The sequence below is a fragment of the Bos mutus genome, chromosome 22 (genome assembly GCF_027580195.1).
Source record: "Bos mutus isolate GX-2022 chromosome 22, NWIPB_WYAK_1.1, whole genome shotgun sequence".
Lineage (NCBI taxonomy): Eukaryota > Metazoa > Chordata > Mammalia > Artiodactyla > Bovidae > Bos > Bos mutus.
The window spans coordinates 66,214,671-66,236,405 of record NC_091638.1 but is presented as its reverse complement, the minus strand read 5'-3'; the positions used below and the strand labels follow the sequence as shown (position 1 = coordinate 66,236,405).

The window sequence follows — 21,735 nt, the reverse complement described above, 5'->3', positions numbered from 1 at the left end:
AAACCCACTCCACCGGCTGACCTGGGTCCTCAGAAGACCCTGGCACCACCAGACTGGCTCCAAGAATGGCTCCCAGTAGTACCTTGGCAATATCTCCCCATTTATCCCAAGCTCTCTGGGACAAGGGTGTAACCCCAGGTCCCACTGAGCCCCTGGAGCTTTAAGGATCAACACGAGGCATCCAACCCAGAGAGGGGAGGGGGTTGCCCCCTGTTCCTCCCCAGGGGGCAGTGCCCCTTAGGACTCAGGTAGCTTCACTCCCAGGCCAGATAAGGACCCTTGTGCCAGGAGGACAGTCCTCTCTGGGGACTTCCCAGGCTGAATTCGTGACAAGTTCAGGGGTAACCCCTGCAGGAGGGATCCCCGGTCAGGGAGGGGCCCCTCAGGATCCTGCAATACCCCTGCCACCCACCAGTGTCTCCCCAGGTGGGTCCCTGATTTGCTGTGTGGCCTTAGATCAGTGACTGCCCCTCTCTGGGCCTGGTTCCAGGCTGACCACTGCCAGGCTCAGCTCCAGCCCTGCCCCGCCTGCCGCTGGCTCTGCCTCTGCCTGGCTCAGCTCCAGGCAGCAGGGCAGGGCTGTCACATGCTGAGCCACGTGACAGGCAGCGGCTGGGGGCTCCATCCCACGCAGAGGACGGGGGCTCCAGCAGCCCCTTACCCCATCCCAGTGGCTGAAGCCTCTGGGGGGCTACCAGATCCTGCAGGAGGTCCCGGAGGCCTCTTCTGCCCTCCCAGGTAGGCAGGGGCCGCGGGGAGGGTGGGGGCCGTGAGGAGCATCTCCCGGGGGCCCAGTTGGCCCAGAGGCCCTGGGCCACGATCCTGGGCAAGACCCAGGGTACCAAGGTGGAGGGGCAGCAGTGAGCCCGGGGCGACAAGCCTGGAGCGATGGTACGGAGGATACACCTGTCCCCACACCTGTAACCTAATCAGCCGCCTGTCTGACACCAGCACCTGTGGGGGGATCTTCCTCCTTTGTGCTGGCTCTGACAGGTGTGCGGGCATGGGGGCTGGGGTGACGCGGAGGAGCGGGCACACAGGAACCTCCACGGCCACACTTGTCACGACGGCGGCTGGAGGGCAGAGGGCGGCGCTCTTTCCCAGGAGGTTAGGAGGGGTTGGCTGGAGACCAGCCCGGGCCGGTACAGAGTGACAGCCTTCTCATGTGGGTCCCAGCCCGCCGCTGTGCCCTGTAGGGTCAGATCCTCCCCCCGGGCCTCCATCTCCTCCTTGTAAAATGTCACGTTGCAGGGGTGACAGGCGCCGTGAATGGGGTGCTGGGGGAGGCGGTGCTGACGGACACAGACACGTGGCCATCAGGACGAAGCCTGTGGCCCTTCTGGGCCCTGAGGTTGTGTTTCTGGACTCCAGCTGTCTTTGGATCTGAACTCTTCACTTTGCAGATGGGAAACTGAGGCTTAGAGGGGCGGGGGTGGGGGGGTTGTGGGGAGCAGGCTTTCTCTGCCACTCCAGGCCGCAGCCCCCATCCACACCAGAATTCCACTGCCTGGACTCTCCTCCTCCTCCAGCCAGGCCTGGGACCCTTCCCCCTAAGGCCTCGGGATGGACCCTCAGCTCAGAGCTCCCTCGAGGCCTGCTGTGTGCGCTGGTCTGGTGCTGGCCCTCTCTGGGCCCTGGCCCTCTCTCGTGGTCCAGGGAAGGACCTAGAGGCCCCCCCACACCGAGGGAAATGCTGGTGAAATCTCAGCCTGCGGCCTCCAGCTAGCCTGGAGTCAAAGTCAGGCACGAGGCCAGGGTGGCCCCGCCCCAGGGGCCGGCCCAGCCCTGGACATTTCATAACGGCAGGGCGGGCAGCTGGGCAGAGTGCGGCTGACCAGGAAGACGGGCAGCTGGGCAGGGCCTCAGGTATGGTACTCCGTGGTGGCTGGGATGCAGTGGCCAGTGATCAGGGCCGGGGCCTGCTGGCAGGCTGGTGCGGGGACTCTGGGCTGTTGTTGAGACTCTGGGTCAGGGCAGGCCTGACCCCTCACGGTCGCAGGCAAAAGCTAGCTTTGTCTTCTCAGAGCTGCTCTGCCTACCTGGGGAGAAAGAAGAAGGAGGAAGGGACTTCCCTTTGCCCCAACCTCAGAGATGAAAGAGAGAAGCTGAGGGTCCCTGAGGCCAGCCAGCACCCGTACTGAGTCTGAGCTGGGCTGGGGTTACTGAGGGAGCCAGGAGCCCCAGCTCTGGACCAGCTGCCCCAGGAAGGAATACACCCCTGTCCCTGGGGTGAAGGGGGTGCGGTGTCAAGCATCCATCTGACAACACATTTCCTGGGCATTGGCCACACGTATCCGCTGCTGGGGCGGGGTTCACTGTGAGTGGTTTTGAGTGATCACATTCTTGGGAATGGACCCTGCCAACGTCCAGGAAGAAAGGTCAGCTGGGCCCCGCCCTCCCGGCCTCGCAGAGAAGCTGTTGTCAGACGGACCTCGCCAGGATCAGGGAGTCCAGCCTCCGGCACAGCCTCTCCGTGCGGCAGGGCTGGGGTTGGCTCAGCCCACAGCCAAGGGTTGGTCCGCAGCTCCCTACAGCCCCCACGGAAGGGAGGGGGCTGCTGCATAGAGTGCGGGAGACCTTGGGAAAATCCACGTTAAGGCTACACGGCTCCAGGCGTGAGGCCAGATTAGAGACTCTAGAGTACTGGGGCCTGTGGGGCTTTCAAGCCAGGCCTGTGACCTCCACTTATGGTCAAGGGGCTTCCCAGGCCCTCAGACCACCAAGGTCACCTCTGTTGCTCTTGCCAGCTCTGCTTCCCTGCCCCCATGGGGTCCCAAGTTGATGTCCTTGCCTCCCGGGTGTCCACACTGGGCCAAGGTCTCCTTGGTTTCCCACCCCAGGATCTTCTCCCCTCGGCCCCATCAGCACAGCCGTCCTTTGCGGTCTTGTCTGAATAACAATCATCAGGAACCATCCTCATGAGCACTCACGGGGCTCAGCCTAGCACCAACCACTTCCCAGCACCACAGGGTAGACAAAGGCATTGTGCCCATTTCACAGATGGGAAAAGTGAGCCACAGGGAGGCCAAGCCACCTGCCCGAGGCCCGAGCTGATAACTTGGGATTTGGACCCAGGTCCTTGGGCCTCCGACACGGCATACTGGGAGCATGCTTTTGGAGGGACTGTGGTGTAGACAGGGAAACCGAGGCAGAAAGTGCGAGAGGGTGAACAGGGGTGAGGGCTGGGAGGTAGCTCATCGGCAGGACCAGGCAGGGCGCAGGGGCGGGGCCCGGGCAGCAGCGGCTTCCTGATGCTGCTTTGGAGGCAGCAGACCTGAGTGCCCACCCTGCCTGTCAGTGTCTTGATGCCACGGGCCCGGGGCCTCAGCTTCCTTCAGGGACGCCATCTGAACACCGTGCTGTACCCACTGCTGGTGCCCCCGCTGCCGACACAGTACCTGCAGTGTCACCGCCTGGTCGTTCTTATTCTTACTAGCGCACCCCCAGGCCCCTGGCCTTGAGGGAACAAGCCGTCCCTTGTCACATCGACTGACTTAACAGCTCCCAGGGAGGTGGGCCCAGGGCCCCCAGACCCCCTGGTGCAGGAACCCCTGCATGCATGTCCAGAGCAGCTGCTCAGCTCCCATGTGAGGTCGCAGGCCCAGGGTCCCCTCAGGCTCCAGGCCCCGCAGGTAGCCTTGGCTCACCTGCTCCTGTGGCTTGAGTCAAGCTCCCCGCTCCCCAGCAGGCACCCCCGGGGGGGAAACTCGGTCCTGACCAAATTGCAGGGGGTACTATTGTGTGAGTTGGCCTCAGTGTTGCCTGGAGAGGCTGCTGGAATGTTCCAACCAGACCTCCACCCCCGCAGAGCTCCCCGCCCCTCCCAGCACTGGGAGATGCTCCCTTCAAGCCAGATGCCTCACATTTTTGTGGGTTCTGCCGAGACTCTTAGGAAAGGAACCCTGCGGAGGAGGGAGGGGGCAGGTGTGGTTCGCACTCAGCATCCATCAGCAGGAATCTGAAGGTGAGAGGGGGCCGGGGGAGGGAACAGGGATAAATATTTGTCGAGCACTTGGTAACAATAACCACAGCTGACCATTAACTATGCGGGCAACGGCCACTGCTTCCCGGGGTGATATGTCATTCAATCCTCCGGATGGTAGCAAGTGTTACTGGTGGTGGTGGTTTAGTCGCTCAGTTGTGTCCAGCTCTGTGACTCCACGGACTGTAGCCCGCCAGGCTCCTCTGTCCATGGCATTTCCCAGACAAGAATACTAGAGTGTGTTGCCGTTTCCTTCTCCAGAGCAAGTGCTATCGACATCCCTATTTTACAGATGTGGAAACTGAGGCAGAGAGAAGAGTGACTTGCCCAAGGTCACACAGCCAGAAGAGGCTGGGTCAGGGTTTGAGCTCACAAGGTGGCCCGGGGGGTTCTCAAGGCTCTGGGCTCCTGGGCCTCTGTCCGGTATACCTTCTTCCCAGGAGGAGGGTCAGAGCAGAGGGTGAGCCTGGGCTTGAGGGTAGCCCTGACAATGTCCCCGCTCTGGGGCACCGTCACCCTCTCTGGGGGACATGGAACCCGCCCTGTGCCCAGACCACTGCATGCTTTCTCCTGATCGCAGCAGGAGGCCTATGGGCTCAGTCTGGCCTCCATCACGCATGGGGACAGCGCAGGGCTCCCGTCGAGCTCTCGGCAGGGTGTCCATCGGGCCAGGCCATCCTGTCAGCTGGAGCAGCTTGGCCCTAGCGGTCATGGAGCCCTCCAGAAAGCTTAGGGCTGTGGCCACTTAACAGTAGCTGGCAGGCCTGGGGGCACTGATGCCACTCCCTGGGCCCCGAACTGGCAGGCAGGGTCTCATCCTTGATAAAAAAAAAAACCCTGTCAGCTGGTAGGTGGAAGGGAGACCCTAACAGATGGGGAGCACAAACCCAAATGACGGGCTAAGAAGGCAAAGCGGGGCCCTGGCTCCCAGTCCAGTGGGAGAGGAGAGGGATGGGGGTGGGGACAGGGAAGTGGACGGAAGGAAACCAGTATTTACCACAAAGTACTACACCGTGTGGGCTTCCCTGGTGGCTCAGACGGTGGAGAATCTGCCCGCCATGCAGGAGACCCGGCTTTGATCCCAGGGTCGGGAAGATCCCCTGGAGAAGGAAATGGCCACCCACTTCAGTTTCTTGCCTGCAACAGTCCATGGAAAGAGGAGTCTGGTGGGCTACAGTCCATGGGAATCACAAAGAGTCGGACATGACTGAGCAACTCACACACATGCAGTGTGGTGGGGAGCACGGTCACGGGCCCACTGTGAGAATGTATAAGGGAGTAATCATGGTGGGCTGCCTGAAGGAGGCATCAGCCAAGCAGAGACCCGAGGGAAGGGAGTCAGAAGAGAAGGAGGAAAGGGTCCCCACGGGTCCTTGGCACCAGGCCGAGGACCGAGTGCGTCAGAGCACTCCTCTTGTGAGCTTCAGGTAAACAGGCAGGGGCCCCGGGGAATGCCAGGGCCCCTACCCAGCCTGCTGGCCCAGGCTGATGCCAGCATGCGGGCCGGGCTGCCCCTCACTGCTTGCCACCCCCACTCCCTGTTCCTCCTGCACCGTGGCCGCGGAGTGGGGGTGGGCCGCGGCACCTGTAGGAGGCGAGCTCTTCCTTCCCCATCTTGCTGCAGAGCTGGGCCACGGGGCGGGGGGGGGTCCTGTCACCCGGCCTCTGAGCCACTGCCCACCAGCCCGGCCTCCCCGGGCAGGGCCCCCTGCCTGGGGACCGGGGGTGGCAGTGCATTCTGCGTCAGGAATGTCCCAGCGAAGTGGCTGCAGCGGCCGTTGGTGGCCACACTCCCCCGGTTGCTCCACTCAGGCCTGCTGGGCTCAGGGCTGCCGTCTCTGGGAGGAGTGCGGAGCAGGGCGGGGGCTGTGGCTTAGGAGCTCGTTTCCCTGCGGCAGGAAGACGCGTGGTCCCCCGGCTGCCTGCTCGCCCTTAGGGGTTGTGGAGTAGCAGTTCCCCAGCCCAGGCCTGGGCCCGTGACTGCCCTGGGGTCCAGGGCCCTCCTGTCCACTGGCCGAGGGGCGTGATCTGTAGTTCTGTAGTGGGTGTCTAAGTGTGTCCTGTGTGTGATTGTGTGTGGTGTGTGTGTGTGTAGGTGGGGCAGCCCGGGTCCCTGGGATTACATATGAGTCCCCGAGGTGGTGTCCGTGGGCCCATCTGGGTGCGGGCAGGGGCCAGGGAGGGGGCCACGGAAGTGAGGGCACCCCGACCCACGCTGCCCCCCGCCCGGCAGGATGGACCCCTTTGCAGACACCCTGCAGCGGCTGCGGGAGGCCTTCGTCTCGGGGCGCACGCGGCCGGCTGAGTTCCGGGCCGCCCAGCTGAAGGGCCTGAGCCGCTTCCTGCGAGAGAACAAGCAGCTTCTGCAGGAGGCGCTGGCTCAGGACCTGCACAAGGTGGGTGGGGGTGGGGTGGGGGGGAGGGCAGGGGTGAGGGGAGGAGGGCAGGGGTGAGGGGAAGACGGCAGGGGTGAGGGGAGGGGAATTGCGGGGAGGGGGGCAGGGGTGGGCAGGTGGGCAGCGAAGGTGGAGACAGCTGCATCCTCCACGAAGGGGAACTAAAAGCTGTCACACCCACCTCCTTTCCTGCACCAGAACCCACTCTTCTGCATTCATCCAGTCGTTCATTTCCACCTCCACTCCACTGCTATCTGGGGCTTCCCGGGTGGTGCTAGTGGAAAAGAACCCACCTGCCAACGCAGGAGACTTAAGAGACACAGGTTTGGTCCCTGGGTCGGGAAGACCCCCCTGGAGGAGGGTATGGCAACCCACTCCAGTGTATTCTTGCCTGAATACTTCCATAGACAGAGAAGTCTGGTGGGTTGCAAAGAGTTGGACCGCGATTTAGCATGCACGCGCGCACACACACACACACAAACACGCACACGAACAGCTTTTGGGATTTTAGTCCCCCGACGGGGAATTCAACCTGCGCCCTCGGCAGTGAAAGCGCCAAGTCCTAACCACTGGACCGCCAGGGAATTCCCCCACTCCACTCTATTTATTGAACACTTACTATGTGCCAGGCCCTGTTCTAGGCTCTGGGGATACAACAAATAAAACCAAGTCCAGGGAGCTGGCCCCCCGGGGACAGACACAATTAGACAGTAAATAAATACAAAGCATGTTGGGTGGTGATAAATACCATGGAGAGACACTCCCAGTGTGAAGGGGTTGAGAGCGGACCAGGGTCAGGGTGCTGTTTGGTATGTGGGGGTCAGGGAGGTTTCCTGGAGATGGTGATGTGTGAAGGGGGAGGGAGAAGGGTCCCAGGGACAAGGGGGGAAATGGCAGAGGGCCCAACACGTGCAAAGGCCCTGAGGCAGGAGGTGCTTGGTGTGTTTGTGCTGGAGGAGCGTCTCGGAGGCCGGCGTGGCTGGAGGGGGGGCAAGAGGTGGAGACACACGAGGGGTGAGGTCCGGAGAGGAGGGTCGCACCCCCGAGGCCGCGTGTGTTGGGGGGACTCCGGCTTCACCAGGTACTGTGGGCATCATGGCCTCTGTCCAAATCCTGGACGCCTGGGGCTCAGTCCCTGCTGTTTCCAGCAGTAGCCTTGAGGGGACCCCAAGAAATATCCTTCCTTGTAGTCAGTCTCCCACCTTCTCAGCCAGTAGGGCCCCCCCATGTGGCTGCCGCTGCCCCAAGACAGCTGTCCCCGAGTTTCTTCTCTGGACAAAACATCCCTGTGCTTGCCACAAAGCCACAGTGTCCAGACTCACCCTTGGACACTGGTGCCCCCTGCCCTTCACCACCAGTAACCCTCCAAGGCTGTGACTCTGCCAGCTGGTCAGGTGCTATTCTGACACTTCACACCAGGACAGGGCCAAGGTGCATGTCGGCCGCTGTCCCCAGGGGCTGCAGCAGTCCCACACTGGCTCATGCTGAGCACCGAGCTCTTCTTCACCCCTCCTGAGCCCACGAGCAGAACCCTCCAGGGAACCCTGGAGTCATCCCTTACTGCCCTCCAGCCATCTTTGCTGTTCTGCTGGGCCTGCTGGCTCCACCCAGTTTGTGGGAGAGATGTCAGCCCTGGCAGACCTGGGGGTGCCTCTGCAGCCTCCTTGGGACCCACCTGATCTGCAGACACCCAGCAGGGTGTCCACCCTGGCTCCAGAGCAGGCCTGGACTCAGAGACTATGGGGTTTCCTGGCATCTGAGGTCATGGATCAGGGCACCCCCATTCCGTGGGGACAGCAAAAGCTGGGCACAAGGACTTGTCCTCAGGACGTGGCCTTCTGGTGATGCCTAGCCCCTTTCTTAGTGTCCTTGAACCTTCTATTTATCACCATGCTCCGGGACTACAGCTGGGTTCCCTCATCATCTGTCTGGAATCATCTGTTGTCCCATTTATGAAACCATGGTGCCAGAGCATCCTCTCCTTGGCTCTCTGACATCCAAGGGGCCTGGCTCTGCCTCCCTGTGTGGAGTGTCCCTCACTGGACCTGATCCAGGACAGAGGGGACTCTCATCCCCTACCCTGGCTTATTGGGCTCCCCCCACGGAGCCTCTGCCCTGCATACCTGCTGGCCTGGCCTGTCTGCCTCTGTGACACCTGACCCGATGGTCTATCTGGTCCCTCTTCTCCCTACAGCTCAGATTTCACCTCCCGCCTCCAACCCTCAAGGTTTCAGGAGCCAGGCCCCATAAAGGTAGCAGCAGCCCAGGAAATCCAATCTGTCCCTCCTTCTGGTCTCGGCCAGCCCTGTTCCCACCCTCCCAGCAGGCAGCAACTGCCCTGTCTGCCCTGCACGAATCCTCCCACTTAACTTCCAGCAGCCCTTCCCGGTACAGGTGGTCACACCCAGTAACCCTCAGAGGTGACTGAGAGAGGGCATGTTCTTGCCTGACGGCACACAGCCCCTGCTGAAAACAACCTACTCTTCCATGGCATTCAATGGGGTCCAGATCATCCCTTGAAAAGAGTGAAAATGTTAGTCGCTCAGTTGTGTCCATCTATTTGCAACCCCATGGACTGTAGCCCACCAGGTTCCTCTGTTTATAGGATTCTCCAGGCAAGAGTACTGAAGTGGGTTGCCATGCCCTCCTCTAGGGGATCTTCCCAACCCAGGGATCGAACCTGGGTCTCCTGCATTGCAGGTGGATTCTTTACCATCTGAGCCACCAGAGAAGCCCCTTAAACAGGCCCAAACCTCACACAGGTCACAGGAGATCTCACTGGGCAGGAGTGTGGCCTGTGAACTCAGACACAGTAGAAGGCATGCCTGAAGCAGGCCGGTGGACAGGGCTTTCTGCTCCAGGGTCCCCACATCCTTCCCACTCAAGACTCAGCTCTGCCACCCCTGGGCCCATTGTCCTCACCTCTGGCAGGAAGGCACTCTCACTGTAACAGCGGAGTCTCATTCATGAGGACAGCCTGGCTCTGGTGTCCCGGGCGATGGCCTCCAGTTTCCTGCAGCCCGCATGCTGGCTCCCTCCCGCCTCATGGGGGTGGGGCAGGCATGCCAGCTGGCAGAGATCAGGACAGTGTCCCTATTGACTTTTGCCTCTTTCTGCCTCCTGCCCTCGAAATCTGCCCTTGGCCCCTGGGCTATGGGAACTGATGGCAATTATCCAGATACACCTGTCCTCCGTGTCTGCTGCAGACTGACATCCACAAAGCAGGCCACAGGGACCACACGGACAGTCTTGTTCAAACTTGAGTTAGATCCTGTCCCTGCTCTGCTCAATAGTCCCCACCCCAGTGGCTAGGCCTCATCACCTCACCCACTCTCCTGCTTGCTAACCAGGAAGAGAGCAAAGCTGCACAGCGCCTTTGCACATGCCATACCCTCAGCTTGGAATATCCTGCCTCCAGGTATCCATCGGCTGCCTTCCTTTCTTTCTTCACTGCTCAAATGTCACGCCATCCCAGAGGCTGGTACTGACCATCTTGTGTAAAATAGAGCAAAGAGACACACACACACATGCACAGGCCCTCACACACACACCCTGAAACTCTGTTTCATCCTTCTATTGCACTTGTCACATCTTAATGGAGTAGTCAGTATTCTCATCATCACGTGGACTGTGCCCCCCACCACAGCGTCAGCTCTGTGGGGCAGGTCCTCTGTCTGCTTCATCACCGCTACATCCCCAGCACAGGAATGGGACCCGTACTCTGTAAGCATTCAGTGAACGTGGAGTGAATAAATGAATGAATGAATGAGTCAATAAGGCAGGCTTTGCCCTTCCCAGGGCTCCAGCTCTCTCCAGGGCTCCGGCCACCTGCGGATCCTGGGTCCCTGACCCCAGTCCCGACCCTGCCCTTTCCCCCCCACCCACCCTGCAGTCAGCCTTCGAGGCAGAGGTGTCTGAAATCAGCATCAGCCAGAACGAGATTAACTTGGCCCTTAGGAACCTGAGGGCCTGGATGAAGGATGAGAAAGTGTCCAAGAACCTGGTGAGTGACGCTGGGGTCAGGACACCTCTCTGGGTGGAGGGTGGCTGAGGGGCTGGGGTTTCAGCTCCTCACTGTTCTCCATCACGCTGGCCCCGGCCCAGGCCACGCAGCTGGACTCGGCCTTCATCCGGAAGGAGCCCTTTGGCCTGGTGCTCATCCTGTCTCCCTGGAACTATCCTCTGAACCTGAGCCTGGGGCCCCTGGTGGGTGCCCTCGCAGCAGGTGAGAGGGATCCTCTGCCTTCCTGCTCCCTGCCCATCCCCTCCCAGCCTCATGGCTTCACAGCCATCCCCAGAGCCAGGGAGGAGTTGGGGGGGCCTGGCACCAGGTGGCTAAGACAGCCTGGTTTCCATGTGTGTGGCCTTGGGGCTGGCACCGCACCTCTCCTAGCCCAGCTGTATTCTTCACCTGGAGGGGGAGTGAGGTGGGCTCCTGCCCTGCAGGTGTGTGAGGACCAAATAGAGATGGGGCGTGGCTACACACGGCCCCGCCCTCTCCCCGCCCCACCCCGCCCCGCCCCACAGGGAACTGCGTGGTGCTGAAACCCTCGGAGATCAGCAAGAACACTGAGAAGGTCCTGGCCGAGGTGCTGCCCCGATACCTGGACCAGGTGAGCCAGGCCCGGTGCAGACCAGGCAGCCACACTGGGGCCGAGCAGGGCCAGGCCGGCCCTCTGGGCCCGGGGCAGGACCTGAGTTCCTACCTCCTCTGGGTTGTGTGGCCTTGGCCAGGTCACCACCTTCTCTGTTCCCCTCTGCGTGAAACAGAGGGGTGGGGCCTGTCCCCAGGGGCTCCCTGTCTGTCTCTGGTCATCCTGACCTCAGTCCCCACCCCAACTCTGCCAGACCCCAACCTCACACGTGCTGAGCTGGTACTGCCCCTGTCCAGTGCCCCTGGGGGGCTCCCTGCTCCCCACCCAGCCCAGCTGGAGCCCTAGCATAACTGGGTCAGGCCAGGCAAGGGGAGAGTGGCCCCAGGCAGGCAGGCAGCCCGTTGGGCTCTCAGGCTGGGACCCCAGAGGGAGCCTCCGTTTGTCCATCCCCCTTCACAGAGCTGCTTTGCCGTGGTGCTGGGTGGGCCCCAGGAGACAGGGCGGCTGCTGGAGCACAAGTTCGACTACATATTCTTCACAGGTGAGGGGCCAGCTGCCGGGGGCAGGTTGGGGGGGACCGCGCGGGATGGGAGGAGCGAGAGGCCTGAGGCCAGCTCGGGGCCTTGTCCCCAGCTGCTGGAGAGAGGCTCAGAGGACAGAGGTAGACAGCCAGCCAGGGAGGACACGGGGGTGAGCTCTGGAGGGTGCGCTCGGCTCCAAGACAAGCAGCCTGGAGAGTGGCCCTGGACCCCTGGGACCCTTGGGGAGCTGGGCCCCATCCCAAGGAACAGGCCTCTCCACCAATCACAGTTTCACACGTCACAGCATCCGCCCTTGCTGAGTGAGCTCCGGCTATGCCAGGCACTCCCTCACCACCCCACAGCCCTTCTGGAAGGCTGGACGGATGAGGGTCCGGAGACTTGGGTGACAAAGAGATGCAGTGCCCACCTCACTAGCCAGGGTTGGGGCAGGCTGGATTTTGCCCCCAGAGGTCACCTGCCATCATCCTGGCATGTGCCCATGGGGCCCAGACACCACCTAGCTTCAGGTGACCAGGGCAGAGTTCCCAGAAGAGAAGAAAGGATGGAGGAGGCAGACAGCCATGTCAGTGGGCCAGGCCCTGGAGGAGGGAGGCCAGACCTGCCTCCCCCACAGCACACCTCGTCCCTGGCCGGGGAGGCTGTCTCGGCCTCTCTCCTCCCCAGACCCTGCCGCGAGCCTGGGACAAGGCCTGCCAACCGCCACTGTAACAGACAGGGAAGGAGATGGGGGAGCGCAGAGGCAGGGTCCTCAGCTGTTCCTCCAGATTCCCAGGGCAGGGGGAATACCAGGAGGAGGCAGCTGGAGGGGCCCACCACCCACCCTCCACTCACCTTCCACTGCCACACCCCGAAGCTCAATGGGCTTTGGGCCCTGGTCCCTTAGGACCGAGGGTGCAGAGGCGAGGCAGGCAGACCCCAGAGGCCAGTGTCCAGGTCAGGCCCCTGAGGCAGTCTGTGCAGGGGCCGACGGACCATCAGAAGGCACTCTGCCACATCTCCTGACTTGCCCAGGCCTCAGTTTCCTTACCAGTGGGACAGGGGCCATCCCCAAGTCACAGGCCTGTCCTAAGGATAAGTGGATGAATGAAAGCCTTTGTCACAGCACGTGGCCTGGGCAGCATCTACTCACTCACTCACTTGCTCGCTCACTGAACGTTTACTAGAGCGCAGACCGTGCCCGGCACAGCCAGGCCTTGGGATGAAGCAGGGTAGGAAGGCAAGGTCTCCTGCGTTGTCATGGGGCCCATTCCAAGTTGATCAGGGCAGAGGTGGGAAGGCACATGGCGGAGTTGGTCAGGATGGCCTCATAGTCAGGGAGGTGTTTGACAAAGACAGGAGGCCCTGAGGGAGGACCGGTGGTCAGGGGAGGGCACCCGGGGGGTGAGGGGGCCTGGATAGAGGGGACCAAGGACAGGGAAGCAGGAGGAAGTGAGACCAGAGAGGTGACTGGGCCTCGGGCTCCCTCGGGCCGTGGTGGCTGGGAGAAAGACCAGGGTCATGGCGACACAAATGGCAGCGTGGGACCCTGGGTCAGGCGTGGGCAGGAGGGTCTCAAGGCCCGGGGGCATCAGGAGTGGTTGGGGTGGCTGAGCGGAGGAGGGGACTGTGAGACCAGGGAGACCAACACAGAGAAGAGGCCGGGACCTGGGCGGGGAGGGTGCCAGGGCTGCCACATCAGGTCAGAGGGAGGGGAGACCCAGATGTTGACCAGCTGGAGTGGGATGCTGACCTTGGGCCACAGGGGTCATTTTCAGAGGCCAGTGGAAAGAAGGGAGGGTGCAGAGGGGCGGGTTAGAAAGAGTCCCTGCAGGTCCCAGCCTGGGGTCAGGAGCCGGGAGACATTGTAGGGGGTGTAGAGGGGGGCGCTGTTCCTGGACGTCTAAGTGGGCAAGTCAGGTGAGGGAGCCGGGACCTTCCACTGTATGGGGCTGGTCAGGGGGTAGGGGGAAGATGATGGGAGGAAGGCCCCAGTGTAGCAGCAACTGACAAGGAAAGGCCAGGTGAGACCCCATTCAAAGGCCTCTCCAGGGAAGTGCAGGGCAGGGAGTGACCCCCCTTGAGAGTGCCCAGCCCTGGGCTGGGGCCGCCCGCCTAGTCAAGTGATGGAGAGCCACTCGGTTTCCTTCCTTGCCCAGGGAACCCTCAAGTTGGCAAGATTGTCATGACTGCCGCCGCCAAGCACCTGACGCCCGTCACGCTGGAGCTGGGAGGCAAGAACCCCTGCTACGTGGACGACAACTGCGACCCCCAGACCGTGGCCAACCGGGTGGCCTTCTTCCGCTGTTTCAACGCGGGCCAGACCTGCGTGGCCCCCGACTATGTCCTGTGCAGTCCCGAGATGCAGGCGCAGCTGGTGCCCGCCCTGCAGAGCGCCATCACCCGTTTCTATGGCGACGACCCCCAGAGCTCCCCAAACCTGGGCCGCATCATCAGCCAGAAGCATTTCCAGCGGCTCCGGGGCCTGCTGAGCTGTGGCCGCGTGGTCATCGGCGGCCAGAGTGACGAATGCGATCTCTACATCGGTGAGCCCCGCCCTCCCTGCCACTGTGCCCCACTCCCACCCCCACCCCAGCGAAGACCCCTACTCGCTGGGGGTCACAGCTGGGCCCCGAGTCTGGGCTCTGAGGCTCCCCCAGCCTGGTGCCATGACTTCGTGACACCGGTGTTTCCTGTTCCTGGGGTCTGAGCCCGCGACCCCACGACTCCACACTCTGGCCAAAGTTCTCCAAGCTCAGACCCCAGAGTTGTAGGCTCAGGTTCCCAACTTCAGCCCCAAGATCAGCTTCTCCACGGGCCACACGACCCCCAGTGCTACACGCCCACGATTCCGGTTCTCAGCTCCCACTGCCCGTCCTGAGCGTCTGCTCTGCTGTCAACAAAGAACCCTGGTCTCCTGGGCTGAAAGACTCGGAGGGTCTAACAGGCTGGGACCTGGAGCCTCAGGCTCTGGGATCTAAGATCGGATCACCCTCTGACTGTGAGACTAAGGCTGAGTGGTTCTCTGAGCCCCACGGGCCCGGTCAGGCTGGGGAGCCCCTCGTGGTCACTTCCCAGGGGCTGCGGGGAGAGTACCGTCCCTGGGACATCCGGGTCCCTGAGCCCTGACAGCCCGCGGCCCCGCCCACCACAGGCCCCGCCCACCATAGGCCCCGCCCGCCACAGGCCCCGCCCGCCAGAGGCCCCGCCCCTGGGCTGAGCCGGCCCCTGTCCCGGGCAGCCCCCACGGTGCTGGTGGACGTGCAGGAGACCGATCCGGTGATGCAGGAGGAAATCTTCGGGCCCATCCTACCTATCGTGAACGTGAGGAGCCTGGGCCAGGCCATCGACTTCATCAACCGTCGGGAGAAGCCCCTGGCCCTGTACGCCTTCTCCAACAGCAGCCAGGTAGGGCTGGACGCAGGTGGGGGCAGGTGGCCGCAGTGGAGACTGGAGTAGGGTCAGCAGAGGGCGATGGCTACAGGACCAGAGTGGACCAATGGGCCTGGCAGGAGGGCAGGGGTTCTTGGTCCCTCGGGGTCACTGACAGGTGGCACGCTTGGCTCTGTCTCTCTCCTTCCTCCTGGGGGCAGCAGGGCCTCCCTTTTGCCTTTCAGTCTAGGCCACGTTCTCCTGGGCCTTTAGTGGGCAGCTCCCCAGGGTCTCCTCTAGGGTCCAGCATCCTCTCTAGGTCAGGCCTGGCCTCTCTTGTTCTGCATCATCTCGGCCTGGTGACCACAGTGTCCCCTTCAGTGCTTGGCTCGTGGAAGGCACACACAACACGGGATGGGATGACTGAGGGGGGATGGATGACCAGAACACGCAGACCCAAGAGTGAGCCCTGGTCCCCTGCCCCTCCCTGGGGGCCCTTTGGGAGGCTCACATGCATGTGGCCAGCCATCTCCAGCTCAGGACACACGTCCCCCACCCCCAGCCCTCCTGAGATGCCTCATAGACTGGGCAATGCTTCCCCCCCCTCACCGGAGTGCCGTGCAGCATGCAGTGTCTTAGTTCCCAATCAGGGCTCAAACTCATGCCCTCTGCAGTGGAAGCGCAGAGTCCTAACCACTGACCCTCCAGGGGATTCCCCTGGACAATGCTTTTCTAAATTTTACTTTTTATTTATATTTATTTATTTAGGCTGTGTCAGGTCTCAGTTGTGGCATGCAAGTTCTTAGTTGCAGCAGGCATGTGGGATCTAGTTCTCTGATCAGGGATGGAACACAGATCTCCTGCACTGGGAGCATGGAGTCTTACCCAGTAGACCACCAGGGAAGTCCTAGAAAGGCTTTTCTAAAACAAACTTCTAATTTTGGAATAATTTTAGATTTACAGAAAAGTTGCAGAGAGTCCAGGGAAGGCCCCTATACTCCAGTTTCTCCCCTTACGTTGGTCAAAACTAAGAAACTGACATTGGCACGTTGCTGTCAACCACACTCTAGACAGATTTTGCCAGTTTTTCTTTCCACCCCAGGATCCAGGCCAGGGTCCCGAGCTGCATTTAGTTGCCATGGCTCCTCTGGTCCCCTTGTGGCCATCTCTCAGCTTAACGGGGTGCTGGCCATCTGTCCTGCAGAATGTCCCCCATCTCAGTGGCCAGCTGTTTCTCTCATGAAAGAAGCCCACAGGGTCAAGGGCCCGTCTCTGCTCATCCTCAGGGGACCATGAGATCCATGCATCACTGGTGAGGTTAACCTTCATCCCTGGCCAAGGTTAGGTCTGGCACGAGGTCTATTCTTCCCTTTCCTTATTCTGTTCTGTGAGAGCAAGTCACTAAGTCTAGCCTACCTTCAATGGAAGGGGGTGAGAGTAAGCTCTACCTGCTGGAGGGGGAACATCTGCATATCCTACCTGGAATCTTGGCTTGGTTCTTTATATCAGTGCCTTTTTTCTGTTTGGCCGCGCCACGTGGCACGTGCAATCTCAGTTCTCTGACCAGGAACTGAACCTGTGCTTCCTGCAGTGGAAGCGCGGAGTCTTAACCACTGGTCCACCAGGGAAGCCTGGTTCTGTATATCAGCATGGACTCCAGTGCATCTGCTTTATTTTCCGGGTTACAACCCAATACCACCTGATTCCTTGTTCAACCTGTCCCCAATACCACCTGATTTTCGTTCGACCTGTCCGGCCTTTGGGCACTGGGAGCTGCTCTGTCCCAGACACCTGCCCATCCTTTGGTTTTCCCACCACTTCCTTCCTTTCTGGGTCTACAAGCTGCCTGGCTCTAGAATCAGCTGTTCCTTCAAGGAGCCCTTGTTTATCTGTGTAATGTTAACTTTAGAAAACGCTACACAGGAACTTCCCTGGGTGTCCAGTAGTTAGGGCTCTGTTAAACCTGCTCCCAATGCAGGGGGCACAGGTTTCACTCCCTGGTCGGGGAACCAAGATTCCACATGCTGCACACAGCAGTCAAAAAAGAAAGTGCTGCACAGGTGTTTGGAAGCAGGGAGGCGGGTCATCTGGCCAATCGGCTTTCAAGCTTTTCTGACTGCCTGGCACTGTTCCAGGACACACGGTGACACAAACCCTCATCCCACCCCACGCGGTGACACAAACCCTCATCCCACCCTGCGTGCCCTGCCCTGGGTCCTCACTGAGCACTGGTGGTCCCGGCTCCGCCTTCTGCTGTCCTTACTGCTGGTCTCAACGGGATTTTCTGATCCTGAGGATGGGGTTCCACTCTGCAGGAGGCCCTGATCTAGCTGTGACCTGAGGGTCACACATTGTAACTACAGCCAAGTTTTTATGCAACAACTCTTTAGTGTCTACTCATCTTGGTGATGGACAGGGAAGCTGGGTGGGCTGCAGTCCATGGGGTTGCAAAGAGTTGGACACGACTGAGTGACTAAACTGAATCTTTCTTTATTGTCCATAGACCTAAGAAGGGCCTTCATTAAGTCAAGCAGGGGTCAAGTTCATATTTCCAAAGTACAAATCTCAGTGTCCTCCCGGTGGTGCAGTCCGCAAGGCCTTCCACAGCTTCCCTGCCCCTCGGCCTCCCCACTTGGCCTTCACCCTGGGTGGGTGGGGGTCCCTCCTACTCACCTCTGCCCTCCTGGACACCCAGCAGGCACCTCACATCCCTCCCGGGGTATCTCCCTGATCACCCGCCCCTCCACGTCCCCAGGAGGAAGCTGGGTTTCCCGCCTCCCCTGCCAGCCTGAGTCTGTGTCCGCAGCCGCCTGCGTGGACCACACTCAAGGGAGGCTCAAGACACACGTCTCCAGTGGGGACGTGGGGGTGGCAGGCTACTCTTCAGATCACATGGTGGCCTCAGACCCTGCCATGGGCCCTGGGACCCCGAGGGGGCCAGGTAGAGCCCCGGCAGCTCTCTTACCAGCCTCACCGCTGCTTCCCCGCCAGGTGGTCAAGCGGGTCCTGGCCCAGACCAGCAGCGGGGGCTTCTGCGGGAACGACGGCTTCATGCACTTGACCCTGGCCAGCCTGCCTTTCGGAGGAGTGGGTAGGTGCCGGCTCTCACCTCCCCCCACTCCCCTCCACAGAGCCTGGAGTGGAACCTTCCACGCCGGTCCTGGCACTTCCCTCCGCAGGCAGACCCGCAGACACACAGCTTACGTTGTTTTCAGCATCACCGTGAGGTCCGTCCGCGGTGCTTGCTGCAGCTTTTCTCCCCGGCCGGCCTGGTGGCACACACAGGGCAGCCCAGGTGTGCTCTCTATGCCACATGCGGCTACACGCGGCTCCTTCAAGCCCTCCCGCACCCCCTCGGGTCCATGATGGAGACAGGGGGCTGCTGTCAGCTCCCCACTCCACCAGGCCCTAGCAGCCCCCAGGCCGGCTGCAAGGTCCTGGCCTCTGAGGCTGGCCCCAGCAAGCCCGACGGCTGTATGATGTGGGGCCACCACGGCCCCTCTCTGAGAGACCTCCTCCTCAGGGGAGGAGAGGGCCCACTGGGCACCGGAGTAAATGACCAGCAGGGCCTGGCAGGCTGCCCTGGTCGTCCCAGGCCCTCCCAGGGCTGGGCACAGGCCGGCCCCCTTCTGGAAGCCCCACCCCCAGCCTGCCTGGCTCCCCACCTCCAGTCCCAGTCGCTCCTCTTCAGGGAAGTGAGTGGATCTGTCAGTGGGGGAACCCGGTCCTCTTACTCCCCTGATGAAGCCCCCCATAACTCCCAGCCCCTGATGGAGCCACAGGACCCTGACCCGGCTTCCAGAGGCCTGCCCTGCCTGGCCTGGCCGTGAAATCCTGCTCCAGCCTCCTCTCCTGTTTCCCTAGCTGCTGCCCCAGCCACACGGAGCTTGACCTGAGTCCCAGCACATCCAGGTCACCCACCTCCAACGCTCTCTCGAGTTGTCCCTCAGTCTGGGGCCTTCCTGCCCCCACACTCCCACTTTATCTGGTCAATGCCATATCCCTCAGGCCTCACCCACTCCAGGAAGCCCTCTCAGACTGCCCCTGCTTCCACCAGGCTGCATCCCCGGGACTTCCTACTGCCTGGTCCTTGACTGTCTCCCTACCTAGACACTGTGGACTCAACACAGCACTTGCTGTATCTATGGGGCTGAACACTTGTCCCTGCGACTCTAGAAGGTGGTGCCACTGTTCCCCCATGTCACGAGGATACCAAGGCAAAGTCACTTGCCAGTTCAAAGCTGGGATTCAAACCTAGGGAGTCACCCCAGAATCCACTGCGGGGTTGCTTTCTTTACTTTCCATCTTGTCTCCCTCTTTTTTAACTGAAGTATATTTGATTTACAATAATGTGTTGGTTTCAGCAATTCAGTTTTACACACACACACACACACACACACACACACACACAGGACTTCCCTGTAGCTCAAATGGTAAAGAATCTGCCTGCAATGCAGGAGACCAGGGTTCCATCCCTGGGTTGGGAAGATCTTCTGGAGAAGGGAATGGCAATCCACTCCAGTATTCTTGTCTGGAGGATTCCATGAACAGAGAAGCCTGGTGGGCTACAGTTCGTGGGGTCTCAAAGAGTTGAACATGACTAAGCAACTAACACATACACACACACACGTTTTCAGATTCTTTTCCATTATAGGTTATTATAAGTATTGTATATAGTTCCCTGTGCTACACAGTAGGTCCCTGTTGTCTAGTTTCTATAGTGTGCAGTTAACCCCAAACCCCCAATCCATCCCTCCCCCCACCCCTGGAACCCACTCACCCACTGTCCACCCATCTTGCCCCAGACCTGGAGTCCTCAACATTTATTTGACTGGGTGCTGATGCCAGGGTGGGGCTAAGCCCTTTACCCATAGCATCTCATGATTAGCCCACTTTACATGTGGGGAAACCAAGGCTCGGGGGATGAAGCGGCCCACTCAGGTCATACCCTGTGACCGGCAGAGCCCAGGTGTGTCTGACGCCCCTTGGCCGGCCACTGGGGGCCTGACTGCCGTGCCCCCTATCCCTCTGCAGGCAGCAGTGGGATGGGCAATTACCACGGCAAGTTCTCCTTCGACACCTTCTCCCACCACCGCGCCTGCCTGCTGCGCCGCCCCGGGCTGGAGAAGATCTACGCCATCCGCTACCCGCCCCACACTCCGCGCAACCTGAGGGTGCTGCTGATGGCCATGGAGACCCGCAGCTGCAGCTGCACCCTGCTGTGAGCCCACCCCAGGCGCGGGGCACTGAGCGTCCCTCCCACCCCACGCCCATGAGTCCTCCGCTGCCGTGGCCACCTGAGGCTGGTGGAGACACGACCTGGGATCCACGATGCAGGGGGAAAGGACCTGCCAAGGCCACAGTCCAGACCAGTGCTTGCCCTCCTCTCACCCAGGGCTTCTCTTTTCAGGCCCTCAGCTGCCCCGCAACCAGGATGGGCCAAGGTGTGGGCACGTGGGAGACTGTGTAACCTGCTCTCTGGCTCCCAGGGTGGCCACCTATGTCCCAGGAGAGTCGGGCAGCTGTGGGCACTTCTCGGGACCTCTCTTTCTGTGGAGGGGTGCAGAAGGGGTCCTTGCATCTGGTCCATGCCCTGCTGTGGACCTGCTGTGACCTGGGTTGTTCCTGCCCTCTCTGAGCTTGTCCCCCTCTCTGGTGTAGAGAGGAGGTGACAAACAATATCTCCTGAGATCACTGTGAGGATTAAAATTTGGAACATAATTGCTGACTCTAAGCTCCAGCGTCCTGTCTCCTCATTCGGGCGGGGGAAGGCTGCCTCCCTTGTCTCTCTCCCCACCTCTCCCTCCAGGCAAGATTGATGAGATGCCCGCAGTAGATTCTCCTTCCCTTCAGCTCGAGCCCTGAGGAGCTCTGAACATGCTCCTGTCCCCCAAGTGGTTGGCCCTGGGCACCTTCCCTTCTCCATGTCCCACCCTGAGCTCATCCTCTTCCTTGTCCTGCTCATCCTCCTGGACTTCAATGCTATGGAGCGGTCCCCAGTCATTCAGCTGCCGAACTCCCAGGCCTCCAGCTGGACCCTCCCTTCTACCTCCCAAGTCCCATCTCTGGGCAATTCCTGATGATTCGATGACGCCACAGGCCTCCCCAATCCACACACTAAAATAAAGGCTGTGCCCAGGGCCATCCATCACCTACCCTCTTCCCCCAGGCCCAGCCCTTCTCAGTGCACCCACGGATCTTCCCAAAGCCCACTGGACCATGCCAGCCCTCAGCCTGAACCCCTTCACGGGCTCCCTCTGGCCCACAAGTCTGGACGGGAAACCTTCCTTGGGAGGCTCTGCCACAGCCCTGCGCAGGCCCCGTGCCGCCATCCTTGTCCTCTTCTGATGCCCTTGATGTGTCCTCCTCCAGGGACCTCCCCACACGCGCTGGGCGCGCCCTCTGGCCCTTCTTGTTCTGCCCAACTCCTCTGTGCTCTCTGCTTGGATGTCAGCTCTTCCAGGAAGACCTCCTTGTCCACCTTCTACTCCCTGCCCCCCCAACCCCCCACCAAGACACGGGCGGCCTTCAAGGGTTTTCTCAGTGTCTGCAGTCTCCCAGTTCCCTCTGCCACACAGTTCACCGGGAGGAAACATGGGTTTATTTGGTGGCTGTTTGGGTTACGGGGCTCCCGAGTCGCATACATCCAGGAGCGGTTGAGGCGGCCGCACTGCGCAGCTCTCAAGGATTGGACCAAGTTCCTGCACAAGCCCGGGTCTCAGTTTGTAAATCGTTCCTCCACACAGGGTTGCAGTGAGGATTAAGTGAAGCTGCCCGTGTGGAGGTTTGGCATAGAGCAAGCACAGCTAGAGCAAGCACAGCTATGATGGCAAAGCGTCTGCCTGCAGTGCGGGAGACCCAGGTTCGATCGC

General features: G+C 60.9%; 1 protein-coding gene across 6 annotated transcripts; it reads left to right on the top strand.

Moving 5' to 3' along the window:
• The first annotated feature begins 1,732 nt into the window (after positions 1 to 1,732).
• On the top strand, positions 1,733 to 20,597 carry ALDH3B1 (aldehyde dehydrogenase 3 family member B1). Of its 6 annotated transcripts, none has more exons than XM_070359096.1 (10): positions 1,733 to 1,866; positions 6,216 to 6,378; positions 10,271 to 10,381; positions 10,483 to 10,603; positions 10,906 to 10,991; positions 11,433 to 11,514; positions 13,651 to 14,037; positions 14,733 to 14,899; positions 17,855 to 17,954; positions 19,930 to 20,597. In XM_070359096.1, the coding sequence occupies exons 2-10, from the start codon at positions 6,217 to 6,219 to the stop codon at positions 20,331 to 20,333; spliced, it is 1,620 nt and encodes a 539-aa protein (XP_070215197.1). In that variant the 5' UTR covers positions 1,733 to 1,866; position 6,216; the 3' UTR covers positions 20,334 to 20,597. The 6 variants fall into 6 exon arrangements, with proteins under 6 accessions (XP_070215197.1, XP_070215194.1, XP_070215200.1 ...); XM_070359093.1 differs by having other exon boundaries at positions 14,646 to 14,899; XM_070359099.1 differs by having other exon boundaries at positions 19,898 to 20,227.
• Positions 20,598 to 21,735: the final 1,138 nt, after the last annotated feature.